General features: G+C 36.9%; 1 protein-coding gene across 1 annotated transcript in view; it reads right to left on the bottom strand.

The window, feature by feature from the left end:
- The window catches only part of LOC110677665, a 116,979-nt gene extending 102,119 nt beyond the window's left edge, over nt 1-14,860 (bottom strand). Inside the window, exon 1 of the mRNA XM_021848639.1 lies at nt 14,007-14,860. Within this exon, the coding sequence (XP_021704331.1) occupies nt 14,007-14,469 (463 nt within the window). The 5' untranslated portion in view covers nt 14,470-14,860. The remainder of the gene's footprint in view (nt 1-14,006) is intronic.
- Between the last annotated feature and the right edge of the window lie 252 nt (nt 14,861-15,112).

Here is a 15,112-nt window from a genome sequence, read left to right as displayed (position 1 = left end):
TCGGTCCTTTAAAAAACATCGGAATATCTTCAAAACCTTGTGACCAATTATCTAAGCCGACACAGATTCCAAAAATAGAAGTTATTTGTGAAAAAATTGTACAAAATTATCATGAAACCAAAAAGCGATTCAAATATTTTTTGTGGTGGGGGCAAGAACTCTCCTAAATCCGCCATTGGACGGCACACTCCATCACACTCATCATTGGCCGACGACACGACGGACTTCTCCATGGTGTAACCCGCCTCCGAGCTCAGTTGGTAAGCCCACGAAAGTGAGAAGAACAAGCGCGTTGGCTGTACCGAGCACAAGCACAAAGCTCAAGGCAAAGTACAACGCACTCTCCGATGGCAGAGCAGTCAGTGTGCCCCGAGCAGAAAAACATGACAAGCGAACACAATACTATATTTTTAAATTATTACCAGTATACCATAGTTTGCTCTTTATAAGGTGGCAAAAAACTAAAAATCAACACCATAAATCTCTATAAATAGCACCTGCACAATTACAAACTGATGTATTTTAATACTGAGGACACAACAAAACATTGTTAAACATTTTCGAGAGCTCATTAAGTTATTGGGTATTATGGCAAATCTATGATAAATCAATAAAATAATAGACTAAGTCTTCCTTAGCCGAGTGGTTAGAGTCTTCAGCTACAAAGCAAAGCCACGCTGAAGGTGTCTGGGTTCGATTCCCGGTCGGTCCAGCATCTTTTCGTAATTGAAATTTCCTTGACTTTCTTGGACATAAAGTATCATCGTACATGTCACACGATATAGGAATGCGAAAATAGCAAATTTGACAATTCAACAGTTGGAAGCAGTCTCTGTCCCAGTGAGGACGTTAATGTCAAAAAAAAGAAGAACAAACCAAGCATCGTTAATTTTCAAGTGATGTTCATTCTTAATCATAATTTATCGCTAAAAAATCAAAAAGAATAGCAGGTCTGTATTTAATTCAATTATGAGAACATAATGTGGTATTATTTATTTATTTATTCAGTATTATTCATGTAACATAAGGCTACGGCCTTTTTTATCGTTACACCTAGTGATTCAATTGCTTCAATTATGCTTTCATATTTATTGAGCTATCCCACAATTTTACCAATTTATAATGTCAAATACTGCATAAGATTAATCTTTAAACAGGTATCCAATTTTAATCGCATAATAGCAAATCAAAACTAAGTCAACGTATCATAGCGTACTCTGGAACGTGATTGTTGAAGGCTCACTATTTCCTTCTGATCGGGTGGTGCCAGTGCAAAAGGTACCCTACCCTCTACCTAATATTATTTATATGCTCCGAACAAGATTTCTTGCTACTCTTGCATCAAAGCACACCACCAATGGCAATGGTTGTATCATTTTTAGCAGAATAATGAGAAATATCTAGGATAACGGAACGTAACCGGTTAAGTTCAGTTCGGTTCGGTGGAGGCCTCCTCTGGCTTCAGTGGTTTTCTAGGCTGACGCACAGTTAGTGTGATGCCATTGGGTAGATTTTTTTTGATGATGATAAGGATCGTATGTTTGTTTGTAGAACGCATCATTTTTTGTTCGTACTGAGTTGGTGCAAATTTCCGACTGCAAACAAAACATTTATTCAAATCGTCTGCAAATCGGTTGAGTAAGGCTCAGCTCCCCTCAACCAACGCAACACATGAAAGATTGTTCACCTGAGAGATTAATTTCAATGATTTGAATAATAATATAAGGGGTGTGCTTATGAATTGTGTTTATATCATCAGACGTATGCGAGCAATAAACTCATTAAAATATACGAATTCCTTCCCTCAATGGTCGAATTCTTTGGAGTTAATCAGTTGAAAACAGTTTAAATCGTATGAGAATCAACTTTTTTTAAAATGACCAACATAAAGTAGAATGGGGTATGTGGGAGTTCGAAGAGAATAAAAATATGTGATGACCCTTTTTCATCTTTCTGGTGTTACGTCCCAACTGGGACAAAACCTGCTTTGCAAATAAGTGATCTAAAGAACAATTCCACAGTTATAAATAGACCGCTTTATTTGTCAATCGACTCGTTTTGCATGTATTTCATGCCTGTCCTGAGGAGTTGAAACTTCTGGATAACAGAGATTATTTAACGATTTTTTTTAGTTATTTTTAGTTTTTATTCCTTTGTTTGTAACATTTTAAACATTATAATTGTTTCTTTTATCCAGGTGGTCTGTGTTAGACAACACTATCATCCAAATTTGGTAGAACTAAATGAAGCTTTCATTACAGATTTTGTTAACAACATATTACATTTCATTTACCGCAACAGTTCAGAATTTTTACAGATGAGTTTATTTCACCTGCATATAAGAGATAAAAAAAAGCTTTTAATTTACTCAACCTTAAGGTGAAGATGCATCGAAGCCAAGCCACAAATTTTCAAGAGCACAAATCTAGAGAACCATACAGCGGTTTGAGCTGAAAATTTAATTGATTGGACACACGCTGGTGGTGACCAATCGATTAAGTTTTCAGCTCAAACCGCTGTCTGATTTTCTAGATTTGTGCTCTTGAAAATTTGAGGTTTGGCTTCGATGAATCTTCACCTTAACCAAAATATATAACGCATTAATCGTGGTAATGGAAGATTGCAACGATTTTTCCCTGAAATCATTGATTATTTCATTTGACATTTGTTCCAATGTTTCAACATTGAATATTCTATGTAACTCATTAGTACTGTACCACAGAGGAAGCTTCAGAATCATTTTCAAAATTTTATTTTGAATCCTGTGCAGAGCCTTCTTCTGGGTATTACAACAGCTAGTCCATATTGGTTCAGCATGCAACATGGCTGGCCTGAAAATTTTTTTGAAGATCAAAAGCTTGTTTCCATATGTTAATTTTCCGGTTTGTTGCAGATTGGAGAATATTTGAATCAATAATGAGATAAATTAATCGACTACAGCGCCAGCTATGGTCAAAAATGTATTTAGAACCACTTTCCCTATATATTTGGACGTTTTTCTTATTCACGCTTCATGCTGGTTTAGCCCTCCTTAGAGTTGATGGATTTCGCTCAAATATTCAAAGTAGCATTTTGCAGTCTGACCAATATTGGCCACCTTAGGGCACATTCTAAGTAGAAGAGCCAATGTGCAAAAGAAGGTAGAATTAGCCAAGAAAGCAAAAAAACAAATTCCATCAATTTATTTTGTGAATATGAAGAATATTACACTAGGGTTTGGTTATAGCGCCAGTGGAGTGGATTATACATCGTTTTACACAAAAAAAATAGTATTCAACTTTTCGTGTTGAGTGAAAAAAAATAAAGACAACATAATTTTCTTTATACTTTTAGCTTTAATATACCTGAATTGGCCAGGGCATTTTTATTTGGCTTCTCTTATGAGGAATCAATGTTATTGGTCAATATAGGAACTCAAGTTAAAAACGATGTGAGCATTCAGTCTGCTGTATGAATGGATGTGCGGACCCGCAAGCAGAGACACTTGCACGAAACCCGGGAAAGAGGAAGAGAAAAGAGAATCTCCTTCCAGAAGAAAGTTTTCACAAACAACTGTAACTTCAAATCCTCGATTGACAAAATACTCCCAATAGACGAGGTCGTAGAGCTCACCCTCGAACCACGAAATGTTTACAAGAGGGAGGAGGCAGCTCCAAGCTCCCTGTCCAAATCGCTTCTTTTGGATGTCTTGATGGTCCCATCCAACCCAATATATGTATATAAATAATAAAAATATAGTCAAATATAATCCGTTATGGAAATATCTCACCGATGTTTTATTCTTGTATAGTGTTTTGCTTCTCGTTAAAAGCATTTTGTCGAATAACATCGCCAGCAAGCAATTAGTAATCAAATTATTGCCACGAACATAAAAATTGCTACTGTTACATTCATGACAGTTCTTCTAGAACTTACGCGCTTGTTCACTGTACAAAAACACACTTTTCCCATAGATCTCGCCAAAGCATCGGCGGTAGTCATTTAAAAAAAAATCTATCGACCAAATTGTCATAAACCGAGAAAAAACACGGCAGATTATTCTGCACTGTGTCGAACCAGCCGATGGCATATTTTTTTCCCCAATATTTATATTATTATAGCTTATAAAAATATCGTTTATCGGTTGGCCTAGCCTGCCATTTCACCATTTTACTGGCTAAATCGAACAGAACGCGGACCGAATGCAACGAGCAATAGAAAATGCAGCCATTTATTCGCACAGCTTACTACGATCAGTCTCTCTTTTCCTATTTAAAATCAATAAAAACAGTTCAAATTTTTACGTTAGCCTGTCATAAATTTTGAATCACCCCCTTATGACATTTCTTGCATGCACTATAAATTTTATGGCTTGATCAAAGCAAGCTTAACCCGTATAGGCCTGAGTGAAAGCAAAAATACGAAAACCCTCACCGCTTAGCGAATTCTTACCGGATTCAAATGACCTGACCCAGTAACCCACCGGAATAACTCCGGCTACAGGAAAATTTCCGAGTTCCTCTGTCCACTTCTAGAAACTAGATATGTGGGCCAGTAAACTGACAAAAAATCATTTGAATCCGTTAAGAATTCGCTGAGCGGTGAAGGTTTTAGTATTTTTGCTTTCACTCAGGCCTATACGGGTTAATGATGAAGGAAGTTGTTTATGTTGACAACGAAATGTCAAACCTGCATTCTTGTGTTTTAGAATATAGATTTTTTCTACAGCCCTTTTCAACTTTAACCTTATTTTAGGTTGATGGACAGCAGTTAATAAACAGGGAGTTTATGGCATTCATTCTAATTTGTTCAGAAAAAGTTATGTTCGTGGCTTTGTACTGCGCTGCAAATTGTTTCTACAAGACTTCCATTCGAGATCTAGTCATCCGACAGTCTGATTTGTAAAGAGATTTTGCGGTTATTTCTAATAATGCTATTCGTCTTGCCACGGATAAACTCGAATCAGGCATTAATTTAGAACACCACATCACATTGGCATATTGCATCGATTGTATTGTCAGTTAGATTTAGAAAATTCAATAAGCCAATGTAAAATTTTCTCTATTTTCTCTTAAAATCTGTCTTCAGCGTTAATGTTGGCGCCGACTAGGTAAATTCATGCAATGACGTAGCCCATTTTTAGTGTCCCAGACCTTCACCTCCCAAAAATGTTTAAATTTATTCTTGAAAATTTTTGTTGCTCCACATAGTTTGCAGTAATAGAAATATTAAAAAAAAAATCACTCTTGGTTCACGACTTTGCTCCACAGTGATATGGACAATTCTTGTATTCTCACATTGATTTATCTGTAATGTTGAGGTGTGTGGCGTCAGATTATTTCTTAGTCTTCGGATTCCTCAAAGAAACTAAATGAAATAATCAGTTTGATAAACACTTTAGAAAATAGAATTCAACCCAAACCAAACCGTAGTGAAAATTTTTGACAGCTCAATCAACAACCTCAATTTCAGCCTACTAAGATCCAGCTATAAAATCGGTAGGCCAGAATTGTCAAAATCGGATCACCCTTCGTTGTTTTATAGCTAGCGTAAAAAGCTGGGTAGAGCTATCAGTACACTACACAGTGGTTGTAAACTCAAAAATACGATCATCAGCTTTTTCAGTGTCAAAGGGTGAAATTATTGCTACACTTTGTTTGCCAAAGCTACTGCACATGTTCAGGTTTATATTAATTTACTCATAATTGAGATTAACAAATTATTTCCTCTGTTTGTCGATAGAAGCAATTGGTGTTTTCGACAAAGTTGTTGGAAATATTAAATGAAAAAAAGTTTTCGAAGACACTTTACCTCTATCTATTATGATGAAGGATTCATAGCGATTTTCATATAAAAGCCACTTCAAAAGTACAAAGATTCACTTTAGTTTTTCCACAGCGTTTTCATGGCTTACAATGTTCTAGCACTATGTATATATTTTCAAAATACAAAATTTTGCTGATCATACCAAGATAATATCTTCATTTTTTCTGTGAGTTATAAACATTATTACAATATAATAAACACGTTTTTTTCCTTAAAATATCTCGAAAAGTTGCAAAAATTTTGATATGCATTAGAAAGGCCAACAATTGTGAGTAGATTCATTTAAAAAATTGAAACCACAAGATGTCGCTTAGCATGTGCAGTAACTTTGGCGAACAAAGTATAGCAATATGTTCACCCTTTGACAATGAAAAAGCTGTCAGTCCCAGTGGTGCAAACAAGTGGAGGTTTTGGGGGTCAAAAAGAGCCGAAAAAAATAATGCTTACCAAGTTTTTCTTTGAAATTCAACACTACACATCATACGACTACTGAGCAGTAGCTTAGTTTGCTTCGTATTAACACCGTGAATTTCAGTAGTTTTCACAATTTTATTGTTCTACGTTATGTTTCATTTTAAATTCTTAAACCTCTGAATATATTGATGAGTAGTAATAAGCTAAAAAATTATACAGTTTTTTAACCTTAAAAACAAAATGCAGGCGTTGTGTTGGAAATTTGGCAGTTGAGTTTTGCAATGCTAATCTACTTTCCACCTACTGCAACAATAGTGTTAATGATTTCTATTACAAATTACTGCGCTTCAACATTATTATCGAAGTCATTCCTGTTGTTAAAAAAATCGGAAACATTATTTAATAACACAAAGAAAGAGAGGTTGAATGGCATTACGCTAATGTATTGTAATATTCAATGTATAATATAATATAAAACATATAATACATTTTACTATGCATAAGGTAAAACATACGTACTTGAATTCTTCATCTCAATTTGTTTAATTAAAAAGTGTTTTCAAATTTGCTGGTCAGAATTCAATGCTTGAAACTTTATCTGCAAGCTCAAAAATTTTTCAAGAACTTTCAATCTAGTCCCTCTAGTAAATGTTATGTTAAGGGGGCAGAATCCGTCATTGATTTCTGAATTTTTAAAAGCAGTTTTTTCGTTCAATATTAACCCGTATAGGCCTGAGTGAAAGCAAAAATACTAAAACCCGTACCACTCAGCGAATACTTAACGGATTCAAATAAGTTTTTGTCAGTATACTGGCCCACATATCTAGTTTCTAGAAATGGCCGGAGGAACTCGGATATACTCCTGTAGCCGGAGTTATTGCGGTGGGTTACTGGGTCAAGTCGGGTGAAAAAAGGCAATTTTTTGGTACATGCCAAGTTATCTTTATTTATTTCCAATGGCAATCATTTTAATTTGCATAAATCATTAAGATCTGATAATCAACATTAAAAACTAATAGTTTCGCACCGTTTACAGTGTACCAGATGCGGCCACTTGGACTTGATGCCCTGAAGAACCGGCTCTAGATTTGTTAGGTACTAAACCGTTTCAAATCTCTAAAAGTATAGATCGAACATAAAAGTTCACTAAAATGTGTTCCCATAAGCTTTACACAGATGTTAAGATACAAACTGTGCACTTTATCATTAATTTAATGCATCCCGGAGATCCGAAAATGGTCATTTGTAGGATCAATCAAATGCTGTTGACATAATTATTCAACTTAATCGATCATCAGAAGGTTTACGCTGATGCGTTTTTCTTAAAACTCCTTGATATAGTGGCCATATTATAGCCGATTCTGGAAATTATCTGTGACTTTAAATTTGCCTACCTCCAGGGGCACAGAAGCACAGAATTCTTGTCATCCGACCTGACCCAGTGATCCACCGCAATAACTCCGGCCACATGAACATTCCCGATATCCTTTTACCACTTTTAGAAACTAGATATGTGTACGAGTATACTGACAAAAAATCATTGAAATCCGTTGAGTATTCGCTGAGCGGTGAGAGTTTTAGTAATTTTTCTTTCACTCAGGCCTATACGGGTTAAGAACATTTACATGAAAATGTGTTCACTGTATTCTATTCTCCAACTGAAACACAGTGAACACATTTTCATCGAATAATTTTTAGTTTTGAACAGAAAAACTGCTTTTGAAGTTTCGATGATGACGATGATTACGATGACGGAGCGTTGATCGTTAATCGGATTCATACGTCATCTGCCGAATTCTACAACATCCATCGTAAAGCCGAAGGATTTTCCCAGTACCATTATGATTGTAACTCATCTCTTGTTAGATGATTACACTTGCCGCGTCGCGTTAAGCCTTTCCTCTCTATGAGAAAGGGTTGATCATGGCAAGAACATACATACATACATTCATTTTGCTGATGACGACCACAAGGCAACATACAACATATTATGCTACCGACTCTATATGTAGTAGTTTTGGCTCGTCTGTTTTGTGTACTTCATGCATGGTGCATAAAGTACGTAACGCCATTCCTTCAAATACAAATCCCCTCTTGTTTCACGACAGCATCATGTTTTTACTTCAAACATGTTTTTGAATAGCTAGAACTTTTTTGGTTTTCGATATTTTTACAGCTTTTTCAACAAATTCTCAAGAAACTCTTCTCTTTTTAAAAATATGTGTCGATTTGGATCATTGGTCGTCTGGACCCGGAGTTATTCTGAAATTCCTTGAGGGATCGACGCGTAGCCATAACCCACGTAAATAATATTTTGTCTGTTGGGAAAAAATAAACAATTCGGTGCAACCGTTTAGAAGCAATGGGCATTTATTATTATTATTATTATTTATCTTTATTAGGGAGATTTTCAGCCCTTGGCTGGTTCATCTCCGAAGATGGGCATTTATGTTTCTGGTACCACTCTGACCATAAAATATCTTGATAACATCATCTTTTTGTAATTTATAGATGATTTGGAGGAAGCTCAATCGATTTTTATGATTTTTTCAGAGAAGCTTCATATTTACTGTAAATTTATATAAAGATTCTCTGAAAAAGGGCATATATTTTTATTGATTGACTGTTTGTAATCTCATCTCCTTTCACAGCGTTTCGTAATTTATACATGATGCCCCCACATAGTTATGCTACGGAACCACACATACCCTTCTGTGGTTCCATTCATCATCATCATCACTATCATGGCAGTGAAACGGATCGAGCCGTCGCGTCATCGTACGATTTCACTATCACAACTAGCGCGCCAAACCGTGTCTTTCCGTGTGGTGAGAGTGAGTGGCAGCGTTGTTCCCGCGCAGGCACAGCCCGTCATCATCAATGACGTGTGGGTAAGTTGAATTTCGCGGGGCATCCACTAGTGTTTCGTCATCGGTTTGAGTGGGTGACTCATATAGCTGTTGCTTTCAAGAACCGCGCGAATCATCGAACGCCTCACCGAGTGCTTTGCGTGGCGAGACGGAAATACAATACGATCTATACAACTCTGCTGGAATGGTTCTTGGTTCATAGATTGTTGGGTATGGATGGAATACGAGGACGCCCTCAATGAAAAAAAGGCTTCCAATGACCGTGATGCAACGCAACGTAAGCAGACTGGTTGTAGGATATCGATGTCAGCGACGCCGTATGAATCAGTCTGCTTTAATCGTCTGCGTCTATGTAGGTATGTACAGCTAGACCGGTGCGCCAACATGATTTTAATCGGGGGCGGCGTCTATCACAACTCGATTTATTCCATAATATGGTCGAAATTATTAGTTTCAATCAATGAATCAAATTGTCATTGGAACAGGCGCAAAAGAAACAAAAAAGTTAGCAAGCGCACAATCGTTTGCCCCAACATTTGCGGATTGGGATAAAAAAATGTCTCGACAAACACAGAGGGAAACATTGTTGCAACCTTTTCAACTCGTGATTAATCAGTTATTTTTAACACAAAATCAAATTGGTTTTATGGTTGTTAGTCGGTAATGTGGCATCGCTACGCACGCGATAGGCAATCACAGCCATATTATGTTCAAGTTGTGACAAACTATTGTTGCAGAATAAGATTGTTGCAACAAGGATGTGAGAGAACAGTGCATTTGTTACAGCATGCTCTTATAAGTTTTTTGTTTACTATTTGTATGAACGGACCATGTTAAAATAATAATCGCAAACCTGACCTGGTGACCTTCACTAAACGACTTAACAATCCCGAAATGCTGCTTAAGAATACTGAAATAAAATACATTTCAATCAAACCATATATAAGAAAAAATATGGGTATAACAAAACTGAATGCTATTTTTTCAATCAACCCATAAAAAACCCGTTGGAAATGGCTCTTCAAAATTATGTTATTTTGCAAACTAAATCATCTTATATTGATTGATTGACTACAGTCAGAAAGGCAAGCATAACCAATTGCTACCAACTGCGGTACATAAAAATTATGGTATTTTTCAAAACATAATATTGATGACAAAATGGTATATAACAGTTGTGCTGAATCTGCAACCAGTGCTGGATGAAGAATGCATGAACCACAAATGTGGGAAATTATTTCGTATTCGTAAAATACATAAATGAGATTTTTATCAATTCTGATTAGGTTGTTGAAACCTGCATTACCAAATACTATTAATTATATCTATTGGATTTTCAAACACCCCTTTGGTTGTAAACACAGTACAGAAAATGGAAAATATTCGCCTCTGTTTCTTGATCAGAACGAGAGTGTGTCAGTGAATGTAACAAGTGGTGACACACAGTGATCGGCACCAAACAGTGTCTGTCTTGTTTTCGTTCATGGCTCGATATTATACACGAACGATAAGTGTCGTGCGTGTTGTATGAATGCAGGCGGATAAATAGGAAGAAATTATGGCTCGTGTGTCAATGATCGTTAATTTTTCCAAAGCCTGATGCTTGTCCGTTGTTAAGTGTAAAGCTACTGTCTGTGCAGCTGTGTGACCAGCCCACTTGAGGCTGCCGATTGGTGATACACATAATAACAACCATTTGTCTTTAAATTTGAAACAAATTGTTAGAACAGCGCAACAAAGAGTCTATGACTCACACAGAGTTTTAAAAATAAACTACGCGTTGTTCTCAATAAGATCATTTGAGCGTGCGATCGATATGTTTTAAAAGTTTGTCTGTGGCATGAGTGTGTACGTTGTTTTATCTACGTTAATTATTTAGAGCTATGTTCCCTCTTTAGTAGAAATTCTATATTTTATTTCCTAACCAGATCCTGAATATTACATGCATTTCTGGGGCGTCCTGTGAATTCATAGCAGTGGATACTGTGGATTGATCAGACATGTTTTGCTAAATTGAAGGATAATATGTGGATTTTAGCCAAATTAAAGGTTTTTTTTTAGACGTAAACTTAATTTTTTATATACTTGCAGTATTTACCGAAGAAACTCCTCTAGACATTTGTGAATAGATTCTTCTAAAAAGACCTCCTAAGATTCTAACAGAAACTCTTTCAAAAATTCTTCATGTGATTCCGAAAACAATTTCTCCAGCTATTCTTCCAGGAGTTTCAGCTGATTTTTCCCAGGGATTCTATAAGGAATTGAGATTTTTTAGGAGCTCCTCCTGTTATTGCTTCCTGAATACCTTAAGGTATTTCTACTGAAATACCTCAGAATTCTTTCACAAATTCCTCCAGAAATGAATCTCAACAGAAATTTTAAGTGATATTCCTGAGAAAGCTCCCTGAAAAAATCACTTAAATGAAACTTGGATAAATCCTGATGGAATGCCTGGAGGATTGCCTTTAAGAGTTTTTTGATGCAAATACTAGACATACAAGGTGGAATTCGTGCGAGAATTTATGCAGGTTTTCTAGTGAATCTTTTAACGATCAACGCTCCGTCATCGTAATCATCGTTATCATCGAAACTTCAAAAGCAGTTTTTCTGTTCAAAACTAAAAAATACTAAAAAAACAAGCCTAAAATAGAAACTGTGGCTAAATTTGTGGCAGAATTTATGTAAAATTAGACCCTTTTTTCTACATACACTGTAACTCCAAAACACAATTGATTTTTGACGAACTCGAGACAAACCAAATTAGTGAATGTTGTGCATAAGTAATTAGAAAATGATTCCATTCGTACTTAAAATACCTACATTTCACATGAACGTATCAATAAATGAAATATTGAAATCAATCACATCACTCAGAGACGACTCGGTAGCTTCGTCCTACGTTCTACGACCCTGAAAATAATCAATGTACCATACTTAGATTACAATTTGAACAGTAAACGATTGAAATCGCTCTTTTAAAAAATCCCTATTTATTAGATGCATGTTTGTTGTTGAAATTCAGGTGAATTTGTGGTTTCATTATAGAAACGTATTTTTGTATGGAAATTTTTATTTATTTATTGCTTCTACATCTTCAACACTTATGGATGCACATATTGATAATGGTTCCCTATCCTATAAGCGAAAATATTGTTAGAGACATTCGGGTCAAATTTGTCGGAAACTTCATTAAATAATCTACAACTATCGTCAGAAGAATGAAAAAAGCGTGTTGTGTGCGTCGAGTAAAATTAAACAAATTCGTGGAAAAACAGTATCAAGGGTTAATCACTGAAAAACATGTATTAGCTTATTTGTTGAAATTAATAATATGATTTTTAGCAAAATTATTATTCGTTCTTCGATTTTTTTTTGTTTATTATTTCTTACTGTTTCTGGATTATTTCATGGATGAGTTTTTTAGGTTATTTTAGAAGGCAAGTATAGATTCCTTCTATGACCGCAGATTATTGCAGAAAGTTCACTAATAATTTATTCAGCAAGTCGGTCAGATATTCATCCTGGTTTCCGCCAAAATTTATCCAAATATTACTGCCAGAAAATTTAGCCCAAATTCGCTTCTTTTTTTTGCTAGAATCTTCCCCAAAACTCCCGCCAGAATTTAATCACATGTTCTGTTGAAAATGAAGCGAAAATTTCACCTGAATTCTTCCAGAAAGATAGGGTTACATATCTTTCTTGAAGAATTCAGGTTCTTTCTTCTTCTAAAAAAAAAAAATCGTGCTGTTTATGTTCGAAAGCTTGCCCAGCCTTAAATTTCACTCGCTACTAGGCCTGCAAACTAGAAGAATGTTGTGTAATGCCGACGAACGAATTACAAGTTTATATCAAGGGTATAAATAAACAAATATTAATAAGCGTGTAAAATACAACAGACTTTAGTGGGCACGATTTTAGAAAATAATACTCAGCAGGTAAGAGGTTGGCCACTTCGTGGAAAGTCATGAATACGCTGACTATAGGGTAACCAAAATATTTTGGACCCCCTGGGTCATTTTCCTGCGAATTTCCCAGTTTAAATCGAAAGACCAACTCTATTCGCATACCATTTGGAAAGATAGGACTATTCCGCACTTGTACCAACCGTTTGTACATAGAAAATGTGGTTGTTTTATTTGAAATTAATTTAATTTAATCGGTTCATCCATGCAACCGTTACAACACGTTACACGCAGCAATTGAAGCGTCAGAAATTTTTCAAATGTAAACAAAAACTTTTATCAAATTTCTGAACTAAAAGCGTAGAATTTCTTCAGTTTTCCATTGTCAATTGATTGATTAGACTATGGGTAAGCATATTATACAACCAGTGTCGTGGGCTTTATCGCCAAACAATAAAAAATGCCGGGGGTCCAAAATATATACTTTGAAGGTCCAAAATGTATTGGTGTGTCCAAAATAATGAAAAATAGTGCTTCACAATTTAATTATTTTCGACGTTTTTTGGATCCTGCATGACCGTATGGGATTTTTTTTCTCGTAGAGGTAGTTTTTCTCTACATTTTGACATGTGCTTTGACTTGGTTACGTTGTGCAATCAATTATTTGGGACAAAAAACTAAAATCACTTCCTTAGGGAGTCCAAAATACGACCGTTACCCTACACAGTGGAGGAGGACTTGGGTACCCTTAATACTTGTGACAACTGGCGACTGGTGACCGAAGACCGACGAAGATGGAGCTCTACAATACGCCCGGTAAAGGCGTGACGTTACGCTCTAGCCAACAAGATATCAAGATAAATATAGTTGATTACGCTCAAGCTGAATTATTTATCAGCCTGAAAACACAAACTGACGGCGGCGTTGTGGCGCGGCGGCGGCGCCCAGGTCTACTGCACAACATGCTTAGGATGCTTACGAAATCGTCGAAACAAGACGCGAAATAGACACTCACCTAATTTTCCCGCTGACGTTGGCCGTGATGAAATCATTCCGCTGGTGGGTTTAACTTGTTTCTTTTGATTTTTGTTCGTTCTCACTTTTCGCTGCTCACATTTATCGGGGTCAGCACTGTTTTGGCGGTTGTTCTGCGCACTTGATATTGGATTTCGCTTGGACGTCGATTTGTTTCGTCCTCGGAAGCCATTCGTTGCGTTGTTGGTGCCGTTGGTTGGCTTAGGCGACGGGGGAGTTTTGCTCGAGCAATTCTCCGCCGCCAAGGCCGGAAGTCCTTCGGATAGCGTTACATTTTGCTGCTGCTGACGTTGCTGCTTCGGTCGCAGCTGATGACGATCCGAGGTCAACGTCCAAGGTGGAGGGGATTCTGCGGTCACTAACATTTGTTGTGTTTTCCGTGTCGCCAAGTTCTTACTGACTCTTCTGTGCTTCTGAACCTCACTCGCGCAAATGAGTAACATCGTCTCCGGATGTGCAACGGTAAAATTTTCCCTTGTTTTATTCTTGCTGTTTTCAAAATCACACTGTTTTCATTTACCCGACGACACACTTTGAACCAAAACGTTGAACACTTCTTCGTGATTCTGATTTTTTATTTCTGTATTCCTGTCGCGAGATGCTGCGCTAATTCTTCCTTTGTGTCCTACTGAGAGCGGTTAATATGTAAACAGTAGCTGCACTTTTAGCGCATTCATCCACGGCCTACACCACACGTCCGACTTATTCCGTTCGAATGCACTCTGCAAATGTAGACATACAAATTGTTTTTGCTTTTATCGAACACACCAAACCAACCCAACCGACTCAACACTACGTATACGATGTCGCTACGCTGACTGACTTGGAAACGCTACACGGAGGGTAGCAGCTTCGAACACCACCACTGACTGACTCACTGACCGAAGACGGCGACGTTCAATGATGATGATGATGACGATGATGGTCGTCGTGCTGTTGAAATCAGCGTTTGTTTACACACATTTCTCGGCCACGACTTCAGATACGTCGAAGTCGCGTTGGGGACCCACAGAATGCACCACAGCGTAAAAGCGCGCGCGCACACACCTCTCCATCCGGGCGTAAATGAGCACAAAGAGTGTGTAA

Source organism: Aedes aegypti, chromosome 1 (assembly GCF_002204515.2).
Source record: "Aedes aegypti strain LVP_AGWG chromosome 1, AaegL5.0 Primary Assembly, whole genome shotgun sequence".
NCBI classification, from domain to species: domain Eukaryota; kingdom Metazoa; phylum Arthropoda; class Insecta; order Diptera; family Culicidae; genus Aedes; species Aedes aegypti.
Note: the sequence above shows the minus strand (reverse complement) of the source record. Positions and strands in the feature narration are given on the sequence as shown.